We start from the raw sequence: 25388 nt of genomic DNA, 5'->3' as shown, positions 1-25388 counted from the left end.
CTCGGCATTTAAGTCTTGTTTCTAAACTTTTATTATGACTCTAATCAACCCACAACTTTTCATTCATTTATTGAAACTAAAAGGAAACAACTTAGAAGTAGAACAAGAACAACAAACACCTGTACATCAAAACAGAGAGAATAGAGTTAGTAAGTCCATTCATGGGGAAGGAAGGATTCATGAGTTATTGGCACTTCTCCTCCCTCTCCCAGCTGCAAACTTGCTATCTTTTTTTTTTTATTTTTTTTTTCATGCATCAAATGCTGCTGCACCTTCCTTCTTCCCATGTCATCTGCGAAAACCAAATAAAAAACGAACATTCAAAACCTAGAGGAGCTAATCCACAACAGTATTATTCCCCTGTTTCATAGATGTTAAATTTTCTCATAATGGACAAACGACCAAACAATCAAAACAAAACAGAACCCCACAAATTACAAAAGTTTACTTGGCTTTTTCCAAGCAGAATCCGGAAGACGGTGCCGGGGCCAGAACACGCCGGTACCGGCATATTCCTTTTTCATCTCGGATCCTCCCATGCCTAAAACGCCTCCCTGCAGAAACAGATTTGGGTGCCATGCAGAGATCGGGCCACACCTCCTGCCTGCTGCCGCCGTCATGGAGCTATAGGGTCTTCCCTGTGTGGGAGAAGAGTGATGTTTTAGCTGACCCTAAAAACAAAATAAGATTTTTCCATTAGTGAAAGAAATGACAGCAATCATCTGTATAGAAAAGGGAGAGATGATGATAAGGATGAAAAGGGAACTAACTTTATAATTGTTAGAGCAGAGACCCCTAAGCGAATGATTGACCGCAGATGGAGGCGGCAGAGGAGTGGTCCGAAGAGATGGAAGCGGCAGCGGAGTGGTCCAAGGAGATGGAGGCGGCAGCAGAGTGGTCCAAGGAGATGGAGGCGGCAGCAGAGTGATCCGAGGAGATGGAGGCGGCAGCAGAGTGATCCGAGGAGATGGAGGCGGCAGCAGAGTGGTCCGAGGAGATGGAGGCGGCAGCAGAGTGGTCCGAGGAGATGGAGGCGGCAGCAGAGTGGTCCGAGGAGATGGAGGCGGCAGCAGAGTGGTCCGAGGAGATGGAGGCGGCAGCAGAGTGGTCCGAGGAGATGGAGGCGGCAGCAGAGAGGTCCGAGGAGATGGAGGCGGCAGCAGAGTGGTCCGAGGAGATGGGGGCGGCAGCAGAGTGGTCCGAGGAGATGGAGGCGGCAGCAGAGTGGTCCGAGGAGATGGAGGCGGCAGCAGAGTGGTCCGAGGAGATGGAGGCGGCAGCAGAGTGGTCCGAGGAGATGGAGGCGGCAGCAGAGTGGTCCGAGGAGATGGAGGCGGCAGAGGAGTGGTCCGAGGAGATGGAGGCGGCAGAGGAGTGGTCCGAGGAGATGGAGGCGGCAGAGGAGAGGTACGAGGAGATGGAGGCGGCAGAGGAGAGGTCCGAGGAGATGGAGGCGGCAGAGGAGAGGTACGAGGAGATGGAGGCGGCAGAGGAGTGGTACGAGGAGATGGAGGCGGCAGCGGAGTGGTCCGAGGAGATGGAGGCGGCAGCGGAGTGGTACGAGGAGATGGAGGCGGCAGCGGAGTGGTACGAGGAGATGGAGGCGGCAGCGGAGTGGTACGAGGAGATGGAGGCGGCAGAGGAGTGGTCCGAGGAGATGGAGGCGGCAGAAGAGTGGTCCGAGGAGATGGAGGCGGCAGAGGAGTGGTACGAGGAGATGGAGGCAGCAGAGGAGTGGTACGAGGAGATGGAGGCGGCAGCGGAGTGGTACGAGGAGATGGAGGCGGCAGCGGATTGTTCCGAGTAAATGGGGCTCGAAAGGTAGCATTTGAACTTACATAGCTGGGCTGCATGCTTCTGAAATGAGTCGAAACGGGCAACATCGGTGGTTTCTAAGGAAAAATAACAAAAAAAATAAAACTCCGCCCAAAAAATCACAAAAAAAATACAGAAACCCGCAATCGTATATACCTGGGAAGCAGCACGAGGGGGGAATTGACTGCATGACAAGCCTACGGTTTTCATCACCTGTGGTCTGTAATCAAAAGGAATTCTGGTGTTAAGAAACAGAGTTTTTGAATCGTCATCATCGGAGAGGATATCCGGTGGAAGCCAGAAGCCTGTTTGGTTGAGAATGTCGTCAGCCATATATGGGTAATTGAGATGGATAAAGTGGGTATATATGAGTACAAGTAAATGTAATAAAGAGGGTCACACAAAAGTAAAGACGAGCTTTAAATGGAAACAAGGAAATGGGTATGGGATGAAGGGATGATGACGATGATGAAGAACTCACCTAGGTGAGTTCGCACAGTCACAACTATGGGGACCAAACCCAGCTAGCTGAAAGAGGTATTATGGTGGAAAGACAGGAGAGCGGTTTTATTAAGGTTTGAGGGGGTAAAAAAGAAAAGAAAAAAGACCCGTGTTGGAAGAAATCTGAACCCTGAAGAAGGACATGCAAAACACTCGATCCGCTGGCTGTCTAATTGTTAACATTTGTTCGTTATGCACAAGACCCGTACAATTCTCAACAATTTTATTATTTTAAAAATTATTTTTTACAAAATTGTGCTTGAACTTTAAATTGTGTCATATGAGGTTTGAACTATTAAAATTGTATTTATTTAAACACGTTTTTAAATGAAATGATATTTAAAGATGTTTTTGACGTATATTTTTAAAAATTGAGTATTGTTTTTGAAATTTAGGCATCGAAATTAGTTTATTTGAGTATTGTTTTTGAAATTTAGGCATCAAAATTAGTTTATGCGAATAAAAAAATTGTAATCTAAAAAAAATATTTGAGAAAAATTGTATACACATGACAATTTCGTAATTATATAACTTTAAAATTTGTGTGCGATTTATTAATTTAGACGTATTCAAAATTGTCAAAAAAAAAAAAATGTGTGATGTGCGAGAATAATTGAAAAGATGAACAAAATAAAGAATTATTATTTTATTTTTATAATTGTGATAAATTAGTTAAGAAAAATAATATATTAGGTTAAAGTAAGTAACATGTTAATTCTCTTGTAAACAAAGTTTGAGTCTTTAATTAAACAAAACATAAGTATTAATCTAAATAAAATTAATCATGTGAAAGGGAATAAAAAGAAAAAATGGATTCAAATATAAAAATAATTTATATTTCAAACATCAAATCAAAACTTACAACGAAAATGAGCTTGTATAGAAAAGGCTGGCGGAGGAACTGTGACGGGAGCAGAATTGGACAGTGACCCCACGCCGTGCCGGAGCTGGCATACACTTACACAAAGAAAACCGGTGGCTATAACTTACCGCTTCTATTTATCTTTGTCATTTACTATCATATTTTGAATTTTTTATTTTTTCAAGAAATTTTTTATTTTTGAAATTTTAAATAAATTTGTTTTTATCTGTAGATGGTGTTATTATGACTTGTCTCCTATATTTTCTTTTGCCACTATTTCTTGGTATCAACGGCTGACACAAATTCAAAAATTGAAGTTGGGGTAACCTTGTAAACAATTGAGGTGAACTTAAATATTTTTTTAGAAAATTATGAATGAAACTAATAGATTGTTCAGATCACCGACCGATCTTGATAGAACGCCGAAAGGTGGAGAGAACATGTAGACCATTTAGATTCGAAAATAAATGGTTGATCAAAGAGGACTTTATACCGCGTGTGTAATCACGGTGGATGAATCAGTCATCGATTGGTTCTACGTCGTGTAATCTCTTTGTGAACTTAAAGAATCTGCGTAAGCTTCTCAAAAGTTGGTTCGTGGGGGATCGTATTTTATTTTGTGCTAAAATCGATGACTTGTAATAAAATTAATGTCATTGACAAGAATGAGGAAATTCGTGAACTATTCGCTGAGGATGTTAGTTCTCGGATTCACATTGCTAACAAGTTACTCGATATGTGTAAGAAATAAGAAATTGGGGCATATCATCAAAGTAGAGCTACATGGTAAAGAGTCAGATATAGAAACACTAAGTTTTTCCATGGGATCTCTAACGTACAAATAAGAAATAATGTGATTAATTTGATCTCTATCAATGAGAAGTTTATGATAGTGTTGTCAAATTCTATTAAGGTTTGTTTAAGGAGCCATTTAAGGTCAGGCCAATTGAATTATATAACTTTTGATTCAATTAGTACAACACAAAAAGATATGTTGGAGGCTCGTTTTACGTTGAAGGAGGTTGAGGAGGGCATTAAAGGTGTGTAAATGATAAAGCGCTAGTATGCGATGAGTTTACTTTTGCTTTTTTTAAAAGGCGTGGCATTTCCTTAGAACTGAAATTATGGAAGTAATTTATCATTTTTATCGATTTTCATCATTTGATAAGAGTTGGAACTCTACTTTTATATGTCTCAATCGTAAAGCTCAAAAAACTATTGATGTGAAGAATTTTAGACCTACCAGTCTCGTTTCGTCATTCTATAAGATTGTCGCAAAAAAATTGGCCAACAAGTTATAAAGGGTATTAAAGACGGTCATATCTAATAATCAGATAACGTTCATCAAATGTCGTCAAATATATGATGTCGTATTAATAGTGGATGAGTGCATTGACTCAGTTAATTCAAGAGGTGAAAATTTTGTTTTTGTTAACTTAGACATCGAAAAAGTTTATGATTGTGTCAATTGAGAGTTTTTATTTGATGTAATGGACAAAATGGGAATGGGTGCGAAATTGATTGGTTGGATTAAATTGTCTCTCGACAGCTAAGTTTTCTACCATTGTTAATGAAAGTTTTTAGGGATTTTTTGAGAGCTCTAGAGGGATCAGACATAGTGATCAACTCTCTCCTTTTTTGTTCGTCATTGTTATAGAAGCTCTCTAAAAAATTGTGGGTTTTATTTGTAGAAAACTCGGGACTCATCCGTGGAGTTATGGCTCAATAAGATATTCTTTTGTCATATCACATTTTTTTCACTGATGACACGCTCTGCATGGTTCAGACTACTTATAGGAATTTTAAACAACTTCGAGATATTTTATGATTATTCGGTGCATGTTCCAGTCTTCGAGTTAATTTTAATAAGCCAAACATCTTTTTTTCAAATTCTGTTTTGAATAGAAGAATGATAAGGTTGACAAATGTGTTGGGGGTTTAGAATAGACAATCTTCTGTTAACATATCTTGGTATGTCATTATGTGCTAAATTACGATCTAAGGTCTCTTGGGATCTAATTATCACTAAAATGGAATGTAATTATCTAAATAGAAAAGTGAAATAATCTCGAAAAGGGGCCGACTAATCCTCATTAAGAGTGTGTTGTCATCTATGCCCACATATATAATGTCGTTATTCATTCTCCCCAAAAGTGTGGAGGTGAAAATAGAGAGAATAATGTGTAAATTTTTATGAGGATCTTCTAATTCATCGTTTTGTTATCTAGTTAGTTTGGATAAGGTTAAATGTTTTAACGATCAAGGAGGTCTAGATCTTCAAGATCTTATTTCTTTTAATAAAGTTCTTCTATCAAAATGGTGTAGTAAATTTACAATAGAGTCGAATAGCCTTTGGGCATCGATAATCAGATATAAGTATGGTAATAATTGGTTTGGTTGGTTCACCAAAATGTCTAATTGTCTAGTACAATGTAGCATTTGGAGGGGAATTTATTATATATGGTAAAGTTTTTGTGAGCAGTCTAGATTCATTGTGGGATTGTTCTTCAATTAGATTTTGTGACGATATTTGGTGTAGTATCAAAAGTCTAACTACGACGTATCATGAGTTCGCTTTCATTGCTATATGTAGAAATATCACAGTTAAACACATGTTTAATCATCGATTTAGTAGTTTTACTAACCGAATTATATATAAAAGGAGATTAAACATTATGAAGACTTCATCTCATAATAGAGTTTTACTTTTGGTATGACGCAAATAAGTGTCATCGTCTGAACAAGACATTATGGGTTGGCAATATATAGATAGTTTCCATGTGGGGCATTGTTGGATGCTAAAATTATTCCATATAACTTTTGTTGGGAAAAAATTTGGGAGTCAAAGATTTTATCCAATATCTCGTTATTTGGATAAAGCATTATTCATGGTAGAATTCTAACGGATTATATGTGCATGGAAAAATGTTGTATTATGGTTAGTTATTGTCGTATGTGTCAAAAAGGGGTTGAATCGGTAACTCACTTATTTTTGCATTGTCGAGGAGGACTAGTATTTGGAGCCTTTTGTGGAGTATTATTGAGATTCATTGGGTGATACCTAAGTCTTTAGGTAGTTGCTGGAAAGTTTAGATTGATGTGGTTGATATGGAAGACTTATATATTTGGGTTATCATCTCAATTATTCTTTGGTGAACTATCTGATGATGTGTATCATTCATATTACTATTATTATGATGTTTTTTGAGATTCGTTAAGAAAAACTAGTAAGGTCTATTTTTAACCATAATCATAAATCTGTTTATAACATTACCCTTTCTCTTGAAAATTTATAAAATAAAATAAAATTTCTAATAGATTTCATATCAAACAAAATGTTGGTTTAATAATCAGAAATATAAATAAATAAAAACTTCAATTGAAAGATGTAATAAGACTCAATCTTTGATACATATTGTATAATTTTTTTGATTTGGATGGAAAGAAAGTGATTTTAGGTTATTTTAGTTTCGAATAACCTAATTATTTGGAAAATAATTTAAAATTTGTGATAATTTTGAGGAGATTTTTTTTATAAGAAAAACTTAAATGGTATTATTATTATATAATGATAAAATAAAATAATATTTTAATATTTTGGGTAATAAATTGAATGATGTGATGAAGTAGAAGCGGGAGTGATATGATATTTTTTGTTATAGTTATTTGAATAGCTCCAATGAGCCTTACTTGATTGTTGCACTTAAGGATGACAACATGTATCCTACTCGTCGGGTAATGAAGTATCCATTCCCGAACTCGATTTACATTTTACTATTCGACCCCGACTCCAAACCCAACGAGTATCTCTACTTTTATTCCTATTTTCGATTCGTCGGATACCCGATCCCCGACGGATGCCCCATTACCTGATTAAAAAATTAATTATAAGATTATAAGGATTGAAGAAAAAAATAACATAATTATAATAAATAATTTAAAAAATAATAATATCGAAATGTTATAAATACAAATAAAAACATTATTTACCTTATACTTATTTGGTAGATCATAAAGAAGATAAATTAGAATGAAAGTTGAAAAAAAAAATTGAATATGAAGAATGATGAGAAATCAAGATTTATGTAGAGAAATATTTGTTTAGAAGTATAAAAAAATTAAATATTGAGTGGAGTGTAGATAAAACCAAGTTAAATGATGCATTTATGATGATATTTTTAATGATTAAACATTTGAAAAGTCACTTAAAACTTTAATAATAAAATATTGATATTAATATAGTCTATTGTCGGGTTTGATATTTCGCACATTCTCCATCCCTGTATCCGACCGGGTACTTTCTCTCCTCTCATGTCTAACCCCAACTTCGAACCTGAATATCGAATACCCACATATATCGGACATACGAATACTCATTCTTATCCCAACTTCGATAACACTATCTTTAACAAAGTCTTATGTTTGTTTAGTCTTTATTATATTTGTGAATTTGACTCATGTTTTTGTTAAGAGTTATATAAATATATTATTATATATGATATACAAACATGGCTAAAACTGACCAATTAAATATGTTTAGTTGTTTTCTAATGAACAATATTTAAAAAAATGATGAGAGTCAAAAGAAATAAAAAAAAAAAAACAAATATATTTTAACAATGACATTTGAAAACACAATTTGCAGATATTAGCTATAAGTATATATGGTGTCATTTAAGAAAGATAATTGATTTTGGGGTGGGCATATCACGTTTGTACTCGAACTGGCCCAACACGGTTCTGGTCTTGCACACCCTAGACGGGCTGGGCATATAAATTCTCTTTTATTTTAATGTACTAGTAATTTAACTTTTATTATTTAAGTTAATTATTAATAAATATATTTTAATAATTAAAACTTATACCAAATTATTCTTGTAAAAATAGAGAAATATTGGTATGACAACCAAATAATAAATGTATAATTTGTACATTTTAGTCTTGTACAATTCAAAATTTTCAATAAAAAAATAAATAAAATTGTTAGATAAAAGATCTTTTCAAAAGCATATCTCACAAAAAATTATGACTTCATTTATTTTATTATAAAATGTGCTATTAAAATTTTTTTTATACTCAAGAAAAATTATGGCTTAATTTATTTCATTTTAACACCTTATATATTAATATGCTCAAAGTCATGATTTTTATACAATTTTTTAAAAATATATAATTCTAACTTTTTTAGTAATTTATTAAGGAGCTCAAATGAGATTATGACATAATTTAATTAATTTTAACATGAGAATTTTCATACAAATTTATAAGAGTATATAATTATAATTTTTTTAGTTTTAATTGAGTAATTCAAATGAGAAGAATAGTAAAAGGTTGGATTGATCTTCTTCAAAAAAATAAAATTGTACTAATTTACTAAATTGAGAAAATATATAAAATTATTGTTTCACTTTAAATATTTTTTTTCTTTTAATTCTGTCTCGTTCGGTTTGTGTTATTTCAATAACTTATACAAATCAAACATTATCATTCATCACATCACTTAATTTATTAATTAAAATATTAAACTAATTTTTATTTTAAATTATAATTTATTTTATTTTATTTATATATATAAATATCCTTTTAAGTCTGTTTTAAAAAAAATATATCTATCTCTTCAATTTTTTTTAAATAACCAAGATAATCTGTGAAGCTTCTAATCTATTTATTTATGCTTATGAACAATTCTTTGGTCATATTCTTTTATATTATTGAAAATGGTTCTACCTCCTCTAGAGGATGAGTTTTGCACCGAGAAATGTCTAATTTGGATTTTTTTTTTAAATAACATGTGTTATTTATAAATTAATTACTGGTTATGATTTGTCTGAGTTTGAGAATTTTATTATTTTTATATAGGAAACTTAAAAATTATGAATATATATTAATAAAATAAAAAATAATTTAAATATATATATATATATATATATATATATATATATATATATGATATTTTGATTATTAATTAAGTGAGGAATAAAAAAAAATGAGTATAACGAGATGACGTAGATTAGATTGAGTTATTTAATTAACAAGCCTTATTCAATTTGAGTTATTTCAATCCAAAAAATATAATTTTATTTCTCTATCTCAATCTCATTCATCATATTACTAAATTCATTAACTAAAATACTCTTTATTTTAAATTATTATTATTTATTTTATCAATTATATATTAATATCCTTTAATGATTTAAAAAAAAATTAAAAAAAAATTTAAAAAAAAACTCTCACTTCCTTAGAATCATCATCAATAGTTAATTTTTAAATAACCAAAATTAATATATATAATTCAAAGAGTCCCTAAGATTTAACTTAGTCTTCCATTTTTTATTATTGTTTATTTATTGTGCATAACAATTTGAGAAAATCCTTTACATAGGTAGAATTTACATGTTGGACCGTTTGGTCCTAGCCCAATCACATTTTAGTCCTATACAATTCAAAATTTTCAATAAAATTGGAGAAACGGGTCGTCTGGAAAAAAAAATATATGATTTAATTTATTTTATTATAATAAATGCTATAAAAATTATGGCTTAATTTATTTCATTTTAACAAATTATATATTAATATGTTTACCGTAATGATAATTTGTATACAAAATTTTAAAAATATATAATTCTTAACTTTTTAGTTTAGTAATTTATTAAGCAGCTCAAATGAGATTAAGACTTAATTTATTTTATTTTAACAAATTATATATTAATATGTTCACAAAGTAAAAAAAATAGTACAAACTTATAAAATTTTATAATTTTAACTTTTTAGTAATTAATTGAGTAGTTCAAACGAGAAGAATAGTAAAAAACTGTATTAATTTACTTAAATTAAATATATATATATAATTATTGTATCACTTTATTTTTTTTCTCTTAAAACTGTGCAAGATGATTTTAGCTTCTAGAGTCGGTCCATATTGGTTTTTATTGAATTTTGTCATACAAAATCTTGTTTGATGAAAAAAAAGTTTATTTATGTTGAACTCACATGGGTTTGGTCTTGGCCCAATCACAAATATGGACATTGGACTCAAATACAAAATTGTTAAATATTGTCCTATTTTCTCTAAGTTTGTTTTAGTAAAATGATACAAAAAAAAAAAAAAATGCTTTTTCTAAAAGGAAATGATAAATAAGTTAAAAAGTTACAAGGTTGCATAATCAAATTTCTTTTACAACTTTTTACTAAATAAGTTAAATAACAATTTTTATTCAAATGTCAAAAAAATACTATAAACTTTTATATTTTGATGATTTTCAAATTCTATCAAATTGTAAAAGACCCATTATTCATTTATCTCACACAATGATTGATTATAATAATAAATAAAAAACAGTATAATTTCTCATATGATTTAAAATCGGTAGTTACAAGGTTGGATCTTAATTTAAACTTTGAATATAAAGCCGTTGAGATCTCAATTACACAAAAAGTCAAAGTAACTGTTAGGTTATATGTGTGTTGTGGTCCTGTCTAGCTCATTCCTTTTTCAAAAGCCTGTATGGTAATTATTTTATTTACCCACTCCTACAACAATAACTAATTACTTTTTTTCAATATCAAATTAACCAACTAACTGTTAACATTTCCAATGAATCAACAATTAATTAATCTTACTATTGAGACAATTACTTTATTAAATCTTTATGTAATAAAGACAGCTATCATAGAAACATCTATTGATACACCTTTTTTTTTTATATATATATATCAATATTCATCTTTTTCGTATTTGTAAATACATTTATATAATATTAATTATATAATATATTTTCTAGAGTAAAATAAATTTAAGAATCTATTTGAATCCGTATTTTTTGTAGTAAAAAATATTTTTGACATTGATTTATAAGATAAGATTGATTATAAATTAAACTATCTTAATGGGTTTGATTATTTATTATTATTAGTGATGGTAATTAATTAAATATGTTTTGATTCACGTGAATAAGATGAAGGGATATATAAATTATTGACCAAAATATAATAATATGCAATTAGACATTTAATAGAGATAATTACCATGAAATCGAATTAAACATAGAAGAAAATTAAACATTATAGAAACTTTGTCTCATACCAAAAGTTTTACTTTTGGTATAATGCAAATAAGTGTCATCGTCTAAACAAGACATTATGTGTTGGTAAGATATTAATAGTTTCCATGTGAGTCATTATTACAAGTTGTTCGTTAAAATGATTCCATATAAATTTTATTGAAAAATTTTTGGGAGTCAAAGATCTCGTTCTTTCGATGAAACGTTATTCATGGTGAAATTCTAACAGATAATATGTGCATGAAAAAATGTTGTATTATGACTAGTCATTGTCGTATGTATCAAGAAGATGTTGAATCGACAACTCTCTTACTTTTGCATTGTCGAAATGTGATTAGTATTTGGAGCATTTTTTGTAGTATTACTGAGATTCATTGAGTGATGCTCGAATTTTTAGGTAGTTGCTGGAAAGTGTATATTGATGCAGTTGATATGATAGGCCTACATATTTGGATTACCATTCTAATTATTCTTTGGTGAACTATCTAGTTGAAAAAAAATCGTCGAACTTTCAATGATCGTAGTCGTCTGATGCGTGTCATTCATATTATTATTATTATTATACTTTATGAGATTCTATCGAGAAGTTAATCATCCTTCTCCAGAATTTACGAGTTTGATAACTTTTTAAAAAATGTTTATTTTTTATATTTTTTTGTTATTTTAATGTAATGTTTTTGTTGTTATGTTTAAACGATTTTATTTTTATTTTTAATATGTCTATGTACTTTTAAAAAAAACTAAGAAAAATATTCTTTTAATTAAATTCTAGCCATTTTATATACTTTATGCCACCTATTGCCTATATTATATACTTCCCTTCTTATTCATTCCCGTAAATTGCTCAAAAATGTAATAAATTATTTGAAGTTTATTAATAAATGTATACATCTGGGCCATCCGGTTAGTAAATTGCTAAAAAAAATGTAATAAATTATTTGATAAGCGCATCTGTGACTTCTTTGAGGTGGTTAGTTGAGATTAATTTAAAATAATTCATTATACAATCATTAATTATATTATTTAAATATAATTTATATTTTAATTAATTATTTAATATATATCCATATCTCTGTTACCTAAATAACTTTATTTTCAATAATTTATATGAAAGAAGGGTAGATAAAAATAACCACTTATTAGTTATTACATAGTCTTCAATCAAATAATTAAATATATTCTTAATATTATAGACATATTAATTAGAATAACTAATGTTGTTTATAGTTTAGTACTTGTTATTAAATGTGTATACTAAATTTGAAAATAATATTAAAAACTTATTATTTCTTGAAATATATATTTCCTATATATAAAACTTTGTATTCGATCATTATATTTGAAATATTCACAAAAAATAATAATAATGCACTTTGGTTACATTTAAAAATCTCAATCATATTTTTCCCACTTTTGATTAGAATCTAGCCACAATATAATGGATTATAATTTGGTATGAAATTAAGTTTTAATAAATAGAATAGGGAAGTAATATTGTTAAAACAAATACAATTTATAATGTTTTTCTTTGTCTAGAAAATGTTTTTTTTACAAGTTAGACCTTGTTTGTTTTGGGCTATTTGAGATTAATTTATAATTACTCACCATCAAATCCTACATGCAAGATTATTTGAAAAATAATCCAAAAAAGTTTATGAGTATCATTCTCCTTCAAAACCAAACAAGTTTGAACTTTTTTTTTTTTTTTTTTTTTCCTAAAGAAGCCTTTAATGGGTAGCGTGACAAAACAAACAAGGACAGGCCCTTTTACCTAGCCCTACGGCTAGGTTAGATTACTTTTTCTTATTTATCTTTTTAAATGCAAAGGGATTTTGAATGCAAAATATTCGAGCCTAGAGAGACGTTACTCTTCAGCAGCAACCCATCATCCCCTTTATCAGACTGAAGAGTGTGAGTGTGTGTGTGTGTGTGAGAGAGAGAGAGATCTGAGCATTCTTGCTGGTTTTCATGTACCGATTTTAGCTTGAATGGCCTTACATGAACAGAAGATCGAAGTGCAAACAGGAAAACCAAAATTCCATCCAAACGATTTTGAATCAAGACGGAATCTTTAACCAACGGTCTTCTACTAGCTGTATCATTCTTCGTTGCATTCGGTACCCAATGATTTCCAGGAGAAATAGCTTAGACATGGAACATTTACGACTAGAAAGTAAGAGTAAAGATGGATTCGAGTGTGAATCGTTCTCAGACTCAACGGCTGAAGCTAGAAGCTCAAGCAGATCGAGCTCCGACGCGTCGGCGGACGAAGTCAAGTCAAAAGACCGTTCTTCGCAGCCCGCTTTAGGCTGGCCTATCCGCAAAACCCATGCTCCTAAATGCTTAACCTCTGATGAATCTGACCCTGAAGGGAAATCTGCAACAGAGGACTCGAAGCTCGTGAAAATGGGTTCCAAAATTTCAGGTTAGAATTTGATACTACTGTTTTTGTTCTCAAATTTCTGTTTGGCTGGAAATTCTGAATAATTAAGGTTTCGAATTGGACAGAAAAGGAGATGATGGAGAGGTTTGCAAAACTTTTGCTCGGTGAAGATATGTCAGGAAGTGGTAAAGGAGTTTGCACTGCTCTGGCCATTTCAAACGCCATCACTAATCTCTACGGTACTGTCTCTGTTTCACTATGTCTATGGTTGGGTCGATTCGGGTGAATGGATTTGATCTCAATTTGGTTGCTTTTGTTTGTTTCAACCTTATTTGCAGCTACTGTTTTTGGGCAACTGTGGAGATTAGAACCCCTGCCCTCTGAAAAGAAATTGATGTGGAGAAAAGAAATGCAATGGCTTCTCTCTGTTAGTGATCATATTGTTGAGTTAATACCTTCTTGGCAAACATTGCCTGATGGAAACAAGCTTGAGGTTATGGCTTGTAAACCAAGATCCGATCTTTGCATCAATCTTCCTGCCCTGCGTAAGCTGGATAACTTACTCCTTGTACGACCAAACAAACCTTACACAATTATTCCTTAGAAAACATTTCTATTGTCCGTCTGTTAAATGTTTCCTGATTCTTACAGGAGATCTTGGATAGTTTCACCAACACCGAATTCTGGTACGTTGATCAGGGAGTCGTTGGGGAAGAAGCGAATGATGGGTCGGGTTCTTTTCGCAAGAACGATAGACTAGGAGAGAAATGGTGGCTGCCCTTGCCTCGTGTCCTAGCCGAGGGACTAACAGAAGAAACGAGGAAGAAATTGCTTCACAAGCGCGAAAGTGCAAGCCAAATATTTAAAGCTGCCATGTCAATTAACAGCATTGCTTTGTCTGAAATGGATGTTCCTGAAACATATTTGGAAACTCTTCCAAAGGTTCAACTTTTTGTTTGCCTTTGTTGTTCTTGTTCTTGTTGTTTTCTAGTTTTAACTAACTTATTGAGCCAAATTTCAGAATGGGAAGTCCTGTTTGGGAGATTTGATATACCGTTATATAACTTCGGAGCAATTCTCTTCGGATTGCTTGCTCGATTGTCTTGACCTGTCGAACGAACACTTGGCTCTAGAGATTGCGAACCGAGTGGAGGCGACTATTCACGTTTGGCGTAGAAGAACTCAACCGAAGTCCATTGTCAATGCGAATAGATCGGCTTCCAAGTCATCTTGGGAAATGGTTAAGGATTTTATGGTTGATGGAGATAAAAGATGTATGCTTGCAGAAAGAGCTGAAAGCCTCTTGCTTTCGTTGAAGCAACGGTTTCCTTGTCTAACTCAGACAACCTTGGATGCTAGCAAAATCCTATGTAACAAGGTTGGTCTATATCATCTTTATCTTGTTTCTTCATTTCTAATTTCTAGCTAGATCCTGATCTAGACGAGAAATTCATCATTATTTACTAAATTTGTTTTTTCGATTTTTTAGGATGTTGGGAAATCTGTTCTGGAGGGCTACTCGAGAGTGCTAGAAGGCCTAGCGTTTAATGTGGTTTCAAGAATTGACGATCTTCTCTACGTTGACGAGTTAACTAAACAAGTTGATAATCCAAGCCCAAAACTTGGCTCAATTGCCCGGAAAAAGCCTGCCCCCCCGATTGCAGTGCCATCGTTGGGCAGCACACCCTACAGAACGGCATACACCACTCCCTCGAAGTCCCCTCTTCCGTTGATTAGTCCGGCAAGGCGGGGAGGAGAAAAGACTCCTTTCCTGTGTGGCACTGGCAATGCGAACAAGCCTCCCCGGCGTGGCCTGGGGGTGAAAAGGGTATTGTCAAATTACCTTGGTGGGGATTCAAAATCGAAAAATATTGCCAATTCATTGCTGCAGGGACCAGTTTTGATTCCCAATAGAAACAGTGAGTCTTCCTCTGTTTCTAGGGTTAGCACGGATGAGGACTCTGAGAATCAAAAACAGCCACCGCTGCCGGTCCTTCCGAATGGCAGCCAGTCTCAACATATGGACAGATAAGATCGGGGATTTTTAAGGTTTGTATGAGTTCATTTAAAAGTTGTGTAAAAGTTAACTTATTTAGGTTATATGGTTAACTCTTTGGCTCACAAAATATAGTTTTTATTGAAAGGAGTGGATTTAATTGCATCTTTTAATTTGTTTTCATTTATCAGTGTATCTCAAGATTTGGTAATATAATGGCTTTTCTCTATTTGGTTTTAGTGAATTATATATATGTATCTTTAATTTGAGAAATAAAAGCCTTTGGATACAAAGGAACAGTGAACAAAAAAAGGAATAAATGAACATCAATGAAGGAGAGCGGGGGCTGAATAATTAGGGTCACGTTAGATCTGTTTGTTTAGGGAAGTCAAGTTTCAACTTCCTTTTTTTTTGGCTCCTCTCATAAATACCATTAAAATGCATTATTCAATAATATAAAATTAACATGAAAAAAGGCATTTGAAATCCTCAAGTAAGAAACAACATAATCAATACAAACAACTGCAAATTATATGGTCTCATTGTCAAATAAGAAATCACTGGTTGTTTGAATGATTAGTCATAGAGGGCTAGGCCATTTTGCTTGTATTAGATTTGGTTGCGGGCCATTGATTTTATGTCTTCAATCAAGCGATCCAAATTTGAGTAAGACATCCACCACTTGTAATTGCTTTATGCGACAATTTAGCAAAATGTTCAGCACGCTTTTTAAACTCGTCTCTCTTAGCATCCATCAACTCATCGATCATTCTCTTGACGACTAACCTATCACAAATATCCTTCATATCCAAACCCAATGCCCATAAGCTCTCAACCAATCTACTATTAACTTGTTGGTCGAGGAAATAAGGCCAACAAATCATAGGCAACCCATGGTCAATACTTTCAAGAGTTGAGTTCCATCCGCTATGAGTTAGAAATCCACCCACGGCCCTATGCCCTAAAACCTCTTCTTGCGGTGCCCATCCCACAATATAACCCCTTTCCTTAGTACCCACCTCGAGCTCTCTCGGAACACCACCATCTCCATCTACTATAGACTCGGGCCTTATGACCCACAAGAAGCACTTGCCACTACTCACAAGACCATGCCAAAACTCAACAAGTTGTTCTCTTGTCAAGATCGATAGACTCCCAAAACTCACATAGATGACCGAATTGTTTGGTTTAGAATCCAACCATGACATGCAACTAATTCGATCTTCTTTCCAAAGACTATTGGAAGTTGACGACACCACGTCTCTCTTCATCTCAATTGTCTCGGCTAGCCTTATCTTTGAGTGGGCATGTAACGGTCCGATAGTATATACATTGGGAATTTGAGTTCGAATTTGGAGTAGGACTGGTCCCTCGAGGTCCTCAAAGGTGTTGAGTATAAGACCCCAAGCACGTCGAGTTTGTAGAGTCTCATTCATAATAGCCTGTAAGCCTGGGTTATTATTTAGATCACCCCGACATATGCTTGGAAGGTCTCTTCGCCGGAGGAATCCTTCCATGCCCGTTACATTTTGTATTGGCAAATCCAAGTCGGTTCCTGAATATAAAGCCAAAATGCATCAATAATATAAATATACAATCCAACTTAGTTTATATGATTAACATAAGCTTTGTGTTACTGAGTGGTATAATTTTATGAAATGCTAAAAAAGAAAGAAATATGCATCAAAATTGTTTTTTATGTATAAAACTTTATCGCTAATCAATACACCATTTATGGTAGTTAATTAATTTTTAATTGATCATCAGAAAAAACATAAAAACATAAATGTTTTAGAAATTGAAAATAATAAGAAGTGTTCGAAGTTAGAAAAGTAAACCTTGGAACGGAAACTCGCCGGAATCAATGAGATGAGGGAGACGAAAATAGCACCAAAAACTGGAAGCACCTATAGTCCGGAAGTAAATGACGGGAATACCCTTCTCTTCCCCAACGTCAAGCACGAAACTCATAACACCGTCGGATATGATGCACGTGGGCGGGCCGAGGGGACCGGAGTTGAGAGCATAATCATCTAGGAAGAATTCCTTAATGGTGGTTTTGAGGCAGCTATGAAGATGGACGAGGAACTCAAGGCCTGATCGAGGGTCTTCTTGGGGGAGGCCGTCGGAGTAAATCTTGAATTGAAACGCTCCGGGATGGACGTCGGAGAAGCGGCGGTCGACGTCGGAGTGGAGGAGGAGGCGGGAGTGGACGTTTTCAGAGACGAGGAAGGTAACATTGACGCCGGCGAAGCAGAGGAGCTCGGCCAGCTTGAGCATGGAGTTCACATGGCCTTGTACAGGGAATGGGAAGATTAGGACATGGGATTGGGAGGAGAAGGAAGAGGAGGCTTTTTCTTGGGGATTTCCTATATCCATCTCGATCGTCTAGATCAATCGATCGATTCACTTATTTCAAAAACAAATTGTACAATACTTCAATATTTTAATCTGAACATTCATTATTATGTGTTGATATTTTGTTTGATTATGATTGGATTATTAGATAGGATGACACTACCCTTTTTCTTTTTTTTTTTAAAATAAAAGTGATTTTTTAAAATGAATATTTTATTATGATGTCAACCTCACTTACTTTTACAAAATAATTAAAGTAGCAAGTAAGATTAATTTTATTTAATATATAAATTATAATTAAATTAAATTAAAAAAAAAAATCAATTGGCTTTCGCAGAAATTTCGGGACTTATCTTTGGAGTTAATTGTGGGTCATGATGATGATATCATTTTATCAATATCACATCTTATTTTAGTTGATGACACGCTCTCTCTGATGGTTCGTGATACGTACTTATATGAATTTTAAATACTTTCAGAATATTTTATCGTTATTCGGTACATGTTCCTATCTTCGAGTTAATTTTAATAAGTTTGAATATTTTTTCAAATTTTGTTTCGAATAGAAGAAAATTGAGCTTGAGATATGTGTTGGGGTTCAGAATTGGTGGTCTTCCGTCAACATATCTTGGTATGTCATTATGTGCTAAATAAAATTTAAGGTCTATTGAGACCCGGTTATCACTAAAATTGAATGTAACTGTCTAGATGAAAAAAATAATATCGAAAGAGGATCGGTTAATCCTCGTTAAGAGTGTGTTGTCATATATCCCCACATATATGATGTTCTTATTAATTCTCCCCAAGAGTGTGGCGGTAAAAATGGAGAAAATAATGTGTAAATTTCTATGGGATTTTCTAACTCATCGTTTTGTTATCTAGTTAGTTTGAATAAAGTTAAATATTTAAATATCAAGGAGATCTAGAAATTCGAGATCTTTTTTTTAATAATGTTCTTCGATCAAAATGATGTAGTAGATTTGCGAGTTGAATAGTCTTGAACATTGATAATTAGATGTAAGTACGGTAATGATTGATCTTGTTGGTTCACCCAAAATATCTAATTATCTAGCGGGGTGTAGTATTTGGAGAGAAATTTATTTTATATGAAAAAGTTTTAGTGAGCAGTATAGATTCATGGTGAAAAATAATTTTCCATTACATTTTGGGACGACATTTGATGTAGTGTCAAAAGTTAGCTATGACATATCATAAGCTTGCTTCCATTGTTTTATATGTAGAAATGTCACAGTTAAAGACATTTTGATCATCGATCTAGTGATTTCGCTAGCCGAATTAGATATAAAAGGAGATTAAACATTAAGGAGACATTATTTCATAATAGAGTTTTATTTTTTGTATGACGCAAACAAGTGTCACCGTCTAAACAAGACGTTATGCGTTGACAAATGTGGATAATTTTCATGTGCGGCATTGCTACAAGTTGTTCGCTAAGATGATTATATATATATATATTTATTAGAAAAACGTTGGAGTCAAATATTTCATCAAAGATCTCGTTTTTCGAATGGAGCGTTATCACAATGGAATTCTAACGGATAATATTGTTTGAAAAAAATATATTATAGTTAGTCGTATGTGTCACGAAGAGGTTGAATCAGCAACTCACTTACTTTTATATTGACGATGGGTGACTAGTATTTGGAATCTTTTGTGAAGTATTATTGGGATTCATTGGGTGATGCTCGAGTCTTTGGGTAGTTGCTAAAAAGTTTGGATTGATGCGCCTGATATGACAGGCCTACATATTTATGTTATCATCTCAATTAGTTTTTGGTGGACTATCTGATTGAAGAGAAATCGTCAAACTTTCAATGATCGTAGTTGTCTGATGTATATCATTCATAATACTATTATTATGACGTTTTCTGAAATTCGTTCAGGAAAGACAGTAGAGTCTGTCGGGAGTTAATCATTTTTTTCGAGAACTTACGAACTCGATAACTTATTTATTATCATTTTTTTCTTTTCATATCATGATTTGTCGTTGTAATTAAACGATTTTTTTTTCATTTTAATATACATGGACTTCTTTTAAAAGTTTTTAATAATAATAATTACAATAAAATTATATACGTAAAAGTTCTTAAGATATTAAAAATGATTCTAATGGATATACCTAAATATTTTAATCTAACCAAACAAACAATATATAGACAGATGAGAGGGATTTTAAGGTTTGTCGAGTTCATTTAAGAGTTGTGAAAAAGCTAACTTATTTAGGTTATATGGTTAACTCTTTTATGAAAGGAGTAGATTTATTTGTATCTTTTAATCTGTTTTCATTTTTCAATGTATCTCAAGATTTGGTAATATAGTGTTTTTTCTCTATTTAGTTTTAGTGAAATATATATATGGAATAAATAAACAAACCGGACCTGATCGGAATCAATGAAGGAGAGGGGCCCTGAAGTTTTGGGTTAATTATAGGGTCATTGATAGGGATTAATCCCATGGTTATTATTGATAAACAATGTTACAATATATACTAGTCAAAAGACTCTTAATAAGGTAAACCACTAATCTAGGAATCTAAACAAGGTAACCCACTAATCTAGGAATCTAAACAAGGTAACAAGATATATACAATATACTAATACACCCCCGCAGTCGAAACGGGAGATTCTCGGACGCTGAGACTGTCTCTGAAATCTTCAAATAGTATGCGCGGAAGTCCTTTGGTGAATATGTCAGCGATTTGAAAACGAGAAGGCATATGAAGAATGCGAACTTTACCTCTATCTACTTTTTCCCTTACAAAGTGTATGTCCATTTCGATGTGTTTGGTACGTTGATGTTGGACCGGATTTTGGGAGAGATAAATCGCACTTATGTTGTCGCAGTAGACCAGTGTGGCTTTGTCCAATGAGATACGAAGTTCTAACAATAAATTGCGAAGCCAACAGGATTCGGAGACAACATTGGCAACTCCTCTATATTCAGCTTCAGCACTAGAACGAGAAAGTGTGGATTGCCGTTTTGACGACCAAGACAGAAGATTATCGCCTAGGAAGACGCAATAGCCAGATGTAGAGCGACGGGTATCTGGACATCCTCCCCAGTCTGCATCAGTATATGAAACGAGTGTAGACAGTGAGGATTTGTAAAGATGAAGGCCATAGTGCTTTGTACCCTGTAAGTATCGAATGATTCTGTGTAAGGCAGCCAAGTGAGCCTCTTTCGGATCATGCATGTGGAGGCAAATTTGCTGGACTGCATATGAAATATCAGGACGTGTGAAAGTAAGATACTGTAGTGCTCCGGCTAAACTTCTGTAATGAGTGGGGTCAGAGACTGGTGGACTAGTTGATTTTCCAAGTTTGCCATTTGTATCGACCGGCGTTTGTGTTGATTTGCAAGTAGACATTCCAGCACGATCAATAATTTCTTCAGCATATTTCTTCTGACTAAGACAAAGTCCATCCTTAGTATACGATACAGCAACTCCCAAGAAATAGCTTAATTTACCTAAATCCTTCATAGCAAATTCTGCGCCTAAGCTTTTCATGAGAGTCTGACGTAACTGATCAGACGAAGCCGTAATGATAATGTCATCAACATACAAGAGTAGATAGGCAATTTCGGACCCATGTTGATAGATAAAAAGCGAATGATCAGTCGTGCTGTGTGTAAAACCGATTGTAGAGACAAAATCTGCAAACCTTTGATACCAAGCACGAGGAGCTTGTTTTAAGCCGTATAAAGATTTGCGCAATAAACAAACATGGTCGGGAAAGATTTTGTCTCTAAAACCGAAAGGCTGATGCATGTAAACTGTTTCGTTGAGATTACCATGTAAAAATGCATTCTTGACGTCCATTTGGTGAATGGACCAAGACTTCGATAAAGCAATGCTCAGAACAGTTCGTATGGTGGCTGGTTTGACAACAGGACTAAAGGTTTCTTCACAATTGATTCCAATCTGCTGAGACCTGCCATCACCAACAAGACGGGCTTTATGCCTCTCAAAAGAGCCGTCAGAGTTAGTTTTATGCTTAAAAATCCACATGCATCGTATAATATCAACACCCTGAGGACGCGGAACCAAGTCCCAAGTCTTATTACTAATTAAAGCGTTAAACTCATCGTCCATGGCGGCTTTCCAATTCGGGTCTGATAAAGCTAACTTTGGGTTTTTGGGAATAGGCGATGGAGATGTGAGTGTGTTTAGATTGAAAATGCGTTTTGGACAGACAATCCCATCCATTGCGCGGGTTCGTATTGTCCGTGTTGGATTGATGATGGTTGGTGAATGATTTGGACGGTTTGGTCTTGTGGACGGGCTGGTCGTGTTTGGGTTTGGGCCTGGTGAAGTGGTGATGGGTGATGGTGGGTTTGGTGGAGTGTGTTGAGTTGATAATGGGCTCGGTAATGGAGTGTTGTTTGGTGGGGAAATGGACTCGGTGATGGGCGGGGTTTGGATGTGTATTGGGATGGTTATTGGTTCGGATTGAGATGGGTGAGTTGAGTTTGGGTTTTGGACAAGAGAAAAGGGAAATTTTGTTTCGTCAAAAATGACGTGACGAGAGATGATAAATCTTTTTGAGGCTGGGTCGTAGCATTTGTAGCCGCGATGATTAGAGGGGTATCCTAAAAAGACACAAGGGGTAGAGCGTTTATGAAGTTTGTGAATAGTGGTTGGAGGAAGAAGAGGATAGCAAAGACAACCGAAAATTTTTAGGTGAGAGTAAGAAGGAGTTCGGTTATATAGAAGTTGAGTGGGTGAGAAATTTCGAATTTGTTTATTTGGAAGAATATTTAGGAGATAAGTGGTCATTTCGAGGGCGTGATGCCAAAAATTTAACGGGAGAGAAGCATGAGTAAGCAATGTTCGAATCATGTTATTTATGGTGCGTATTTTTCTTTCTGCTTTACCATTTTGAGGAGAAGTATAGGGGCAAGAGAGGCGAAATTGTAGACCATTTTTGTCACAAAATGTACGAAATTGACTGTTGTTATATTCAGTTCCGTTGTCACATTGGATTGTTTTAATGGGCTTTTGAAATTGTGTTTGAATTTGATTTTGAAGTGTAGAGAAGACGGAGAATACTTGGGATTTGTTTCCAATTGGAAAAGTCCAAAGGAAATTTGTGTAATCATCAAGAAACAGAATATAGTATTTATGTCCATTTGTACTTAGCACAGGCGACGTCCACAAATCACTATGAATAATATCGAATGGGGAAGTAGTATAAGAGACAGAATTGGTAAATGGTAACTTAACTTGTTTACCAAAGATGCAAGACTCACAGAGTTTAGACCCTAAAACGGGCTTACAAGAAATAGAATTTGATTTATTGAGAGAATGCAAAATATCGACACCGGGGTGTCCTAATCTATTATGCCATAAATTTGATGAAATTGCAGTAAACGAAGAATTAGTTGGGGGTTTTTGGCTTTGGCTCGACAGAGAGAGTGGGTAGAGATCCCCCGAGCTATTGTTCCTCATGATAACCTTCCCCGTCTGGAAATCCTTTACAGAAAAACCAAGTGAGTCAAATTCTACAGAGACGTTGTTATCACGAGTAAACCGACGAATAGATATAAGATTTTTAATGAGTTTGGGAGCATGTAGAACATTGTTCAGAAGTAAGGGTGGTAAGGGTGGTTTTAAGTTAGTTTTACCAATACCGCGAATCGGGATTTCCTGTCCACTCCCAACAATGATATTTTTAACACAATTTAAATTAGAATAAGGCGAGAGACTACCTGAGTTGGGTGTCATGTGTGAAGTTGCTCCCGAATCCATGTACCAAGTATCGTCAGGCGGAGTAAGGGATAAAGTGTGCATCGCCTGATTGATATCGGTTGCAACGTAACTTTGGGGCTGCTGCTGGCTCGTCTCAGCCATGTAGGCCTGCTGTGGCCGAGAACCGAGTACGCCTGCTCCTGCTGTCCGAGTGTGTTGCTGCTGATAGCCAGAACCGCGCCAGGAGGCGCCTTGTTGCTGTTGACCAGATGCGTGCCAGGGGGCGCTTTGCTGCTGCGGCCAGATCTGTTGTGTCGGGTAGGGACAAGGGGGTGCTGTCCAGCCCGCAGGCGCCCACTGTGCCCATTGCTGTTGGCCAGGAGGTGCCCAGAATTGCTGCTGCTGGTGGTATGTGCGGCTGGTGTTGCGACCGCGTCCTCTGCCGCGCTGGCTGCGTCCTCGGCCCTGGCCGGCCTGTTCCTGCGCGCTAGAGGTGCCCTGCTGCTGCTGCTGGCCGGTAGCACGGGCTGATTGGCTAGAGTTGTTTCCGCGGCCTTGGCTACGATCGTCCGAGGCAATAAAAGAGGTGTTTGTGTGGACGAATTCATCCTTCCTTGTTTCAACAAGGAGCAAATCAGATCTAGCATCGTAGAAAGATGGGAGAGGCTTCTTTTGACCTATTATGGTGGCGATTGTTTCGTAGTTTTCATTCAAACCCCCAAGTAGACGCAACACCAGTCGATTTTCAGAAACGGGGCAATCAACATTAGCAAGTTGATCCGCAATCATCTTCAATTCAGTGCAATAAGCACTCATGTTTGGGAAATCATTGAGACGAATTTGAGAAAACCTATTTTCAAGATACATAGCGCGAGAACCTGTGTTATCTTGAAATATATTCGCTAAACGTTCCCAAGCCTGAGCAGCCGTCATACCAGGTTTTTGGATCGTGTTTAGTAGATCCTTGGATATTGTTCCAAATATCCATTGCTTGACAAGGGCGTCAAGGCGTTTCCACAGAAGAGAGTCGGTCTCGGAAGATGTTGAAGGTGTTTCGGAGGCGTTGGGAGTTTTTGGTTTGAGATGTTCGTAAACATTGTGAATCAAGCAGTGGTTTTCGAGAAGGTCTGCCCAAGAGAGATATTCCTCGCTACCCATCTCTAGGGTGATAGGAATTATGGAGCGGAGATTGTTAACAGAGAAAGCAGAGTGGTATTGAGAAACAGACATGGTGGTGGGCGTCTGACTTTGATTGGAGGAGGAGTCTGAATTAGTAGGTGGGACAGACATTAGAAGTTTGTGCGTGAGGCAGCAAGGTGGGAGGAAGAGAAAAAAAAATTCGATTGATGATCTTGAGAGGATCTTTACTCTGATACCATGATAGGGATTAATCCATGGTTATTATTGATAAACAATGTTACAATATATACTAGTCAAAAGACTCTTAATAAGGTAAACCACTAATCTAGGAATCTAAACAAGGTAACCCACTAATCTAGGAATCTAAACAAGGTAACAAGATATATACAATATACTAATAGGGAGTCAAGTCTCAACTTCCTTTTTTGGCTCCTCATAAATACAGGTTGATTGAGATTTGAGGACTAAGACTAATAAACTAGACTATCATATATAGGAGCATTTCTTTAATTCAAAATGGACTCATTATTCAATATTATAAAATTTAAGCATTAAAAACATAA

The 25388-nt window shown here is 34.8% G+C and overlaps 3 protein-coding genes across 4 annotated transcripts; 1 reads left to right on the top strand and 2 right to left on the bottom strand.

The window, feature by feature from the left end:
• Nucleotides 1-39: 39 nt before the first annotated feature.
• LOC124924087 (leucine-rich repeat extensin-like protein 5) lies at nucleotides 40-2452 on the bottom strand. 2 transcript variants are annotated; one of them, XM_047464139.1, is made up of 4 exons: nucleotides 1972-2452; nucleotides 771-1892; nucleotides 449-671; nucleotides 40-292 (listed from the first exon to the last, which is right to left on the bottom strand). In XM_047464139.1, the coding sequence occupies exons 1-4, from the start codon at nucleotides 2146-2148 to the stop codon at nucleotides 147-149; spliced, it is 1668 nt and encodes a 555-aa protein (XP_047320095.1). In that variant the 5' UTR covers nucleotides 2149-2452; the 3' UTR covers nucleotides 40-146. The 2 variants fall into 2 exon arrangements, with proteins under 2 accessions (XP_047320095.1, XP_047320096.1); XM_047464140.1 differs by having other exon boundaries at nucleotides 449-638.
• A 10620-nt stretch (nucleotides 2453-13072) lies between these two features.
• On the top strand, nucleotides 13073-15832 carry LOC124926258 (rop guanine nucleotide exchange factor 5-like). Its single transcript, XM_047466453.1, has 6 exons — nucleotides 13073-13663; nucleotides 13747-13860; nucleotides 13960-14189; nucleotides 14273-14563; nucleotides 14643-14999; nucleotides 15111-15832. Exons 1-6 carry the CDS (start codon nucleotides 13237-13239, stop codon nucleotides 15651-15653), a joined length of 1962 nt encoding a protein of 653 aa, XP_047322409.1. The 5' UTR covers nucleotides 13073-13236; the 3' UTR covers nucleotides 15654-15832.
• Nucleotides 15833-16078: 246 nt separating this feature from the next.
• On the bottom strand, nucleotides 16079-18043 carry LOC124927009 (7-deoxyloganetic acid glucosyltransferase-like). Its single transcript, XM_047467344.1, has 2 exons — nucleotides 17456-18043; nucleotides 16079-17172 (listed from the first exon to the last, which is right to left on the bottom strand). The coding sequence occupies exons 1-2, from the start codon at nucleotides 17994-17996 to the stop codon at nucleotides 16265-16267; spliced, it is 1449 nt and encodes a 482-aa protein (XP_047323300.1). The 5' UTR covers nucleotides 17997-18043; the 3' UTR covers nucleotides 16079-16264.
• Between the last annotated feature and the right edge of the window lie 7345 nt (nucleotides 18044-25388).

Source organism: Impatiens glandulifera, chromosome 2 (assembly GCF_907164915.1).
Source record: "Impatiens glandulifera chromosome 2, dImpGla2.1, whole genome shotgun sequence".
NCBI classification, from domain to species: Eukaryota; Viridiplantae; Streptophyta; class Magnoliopsida; order Ericales; family Balsaminaceae; genus Impatiens; species Impatiens glandulifera.
Note: the sequence above shows the minus strand (reverse complement) of the source record. Positions and strands in the feature narration are given on the sequence as shown.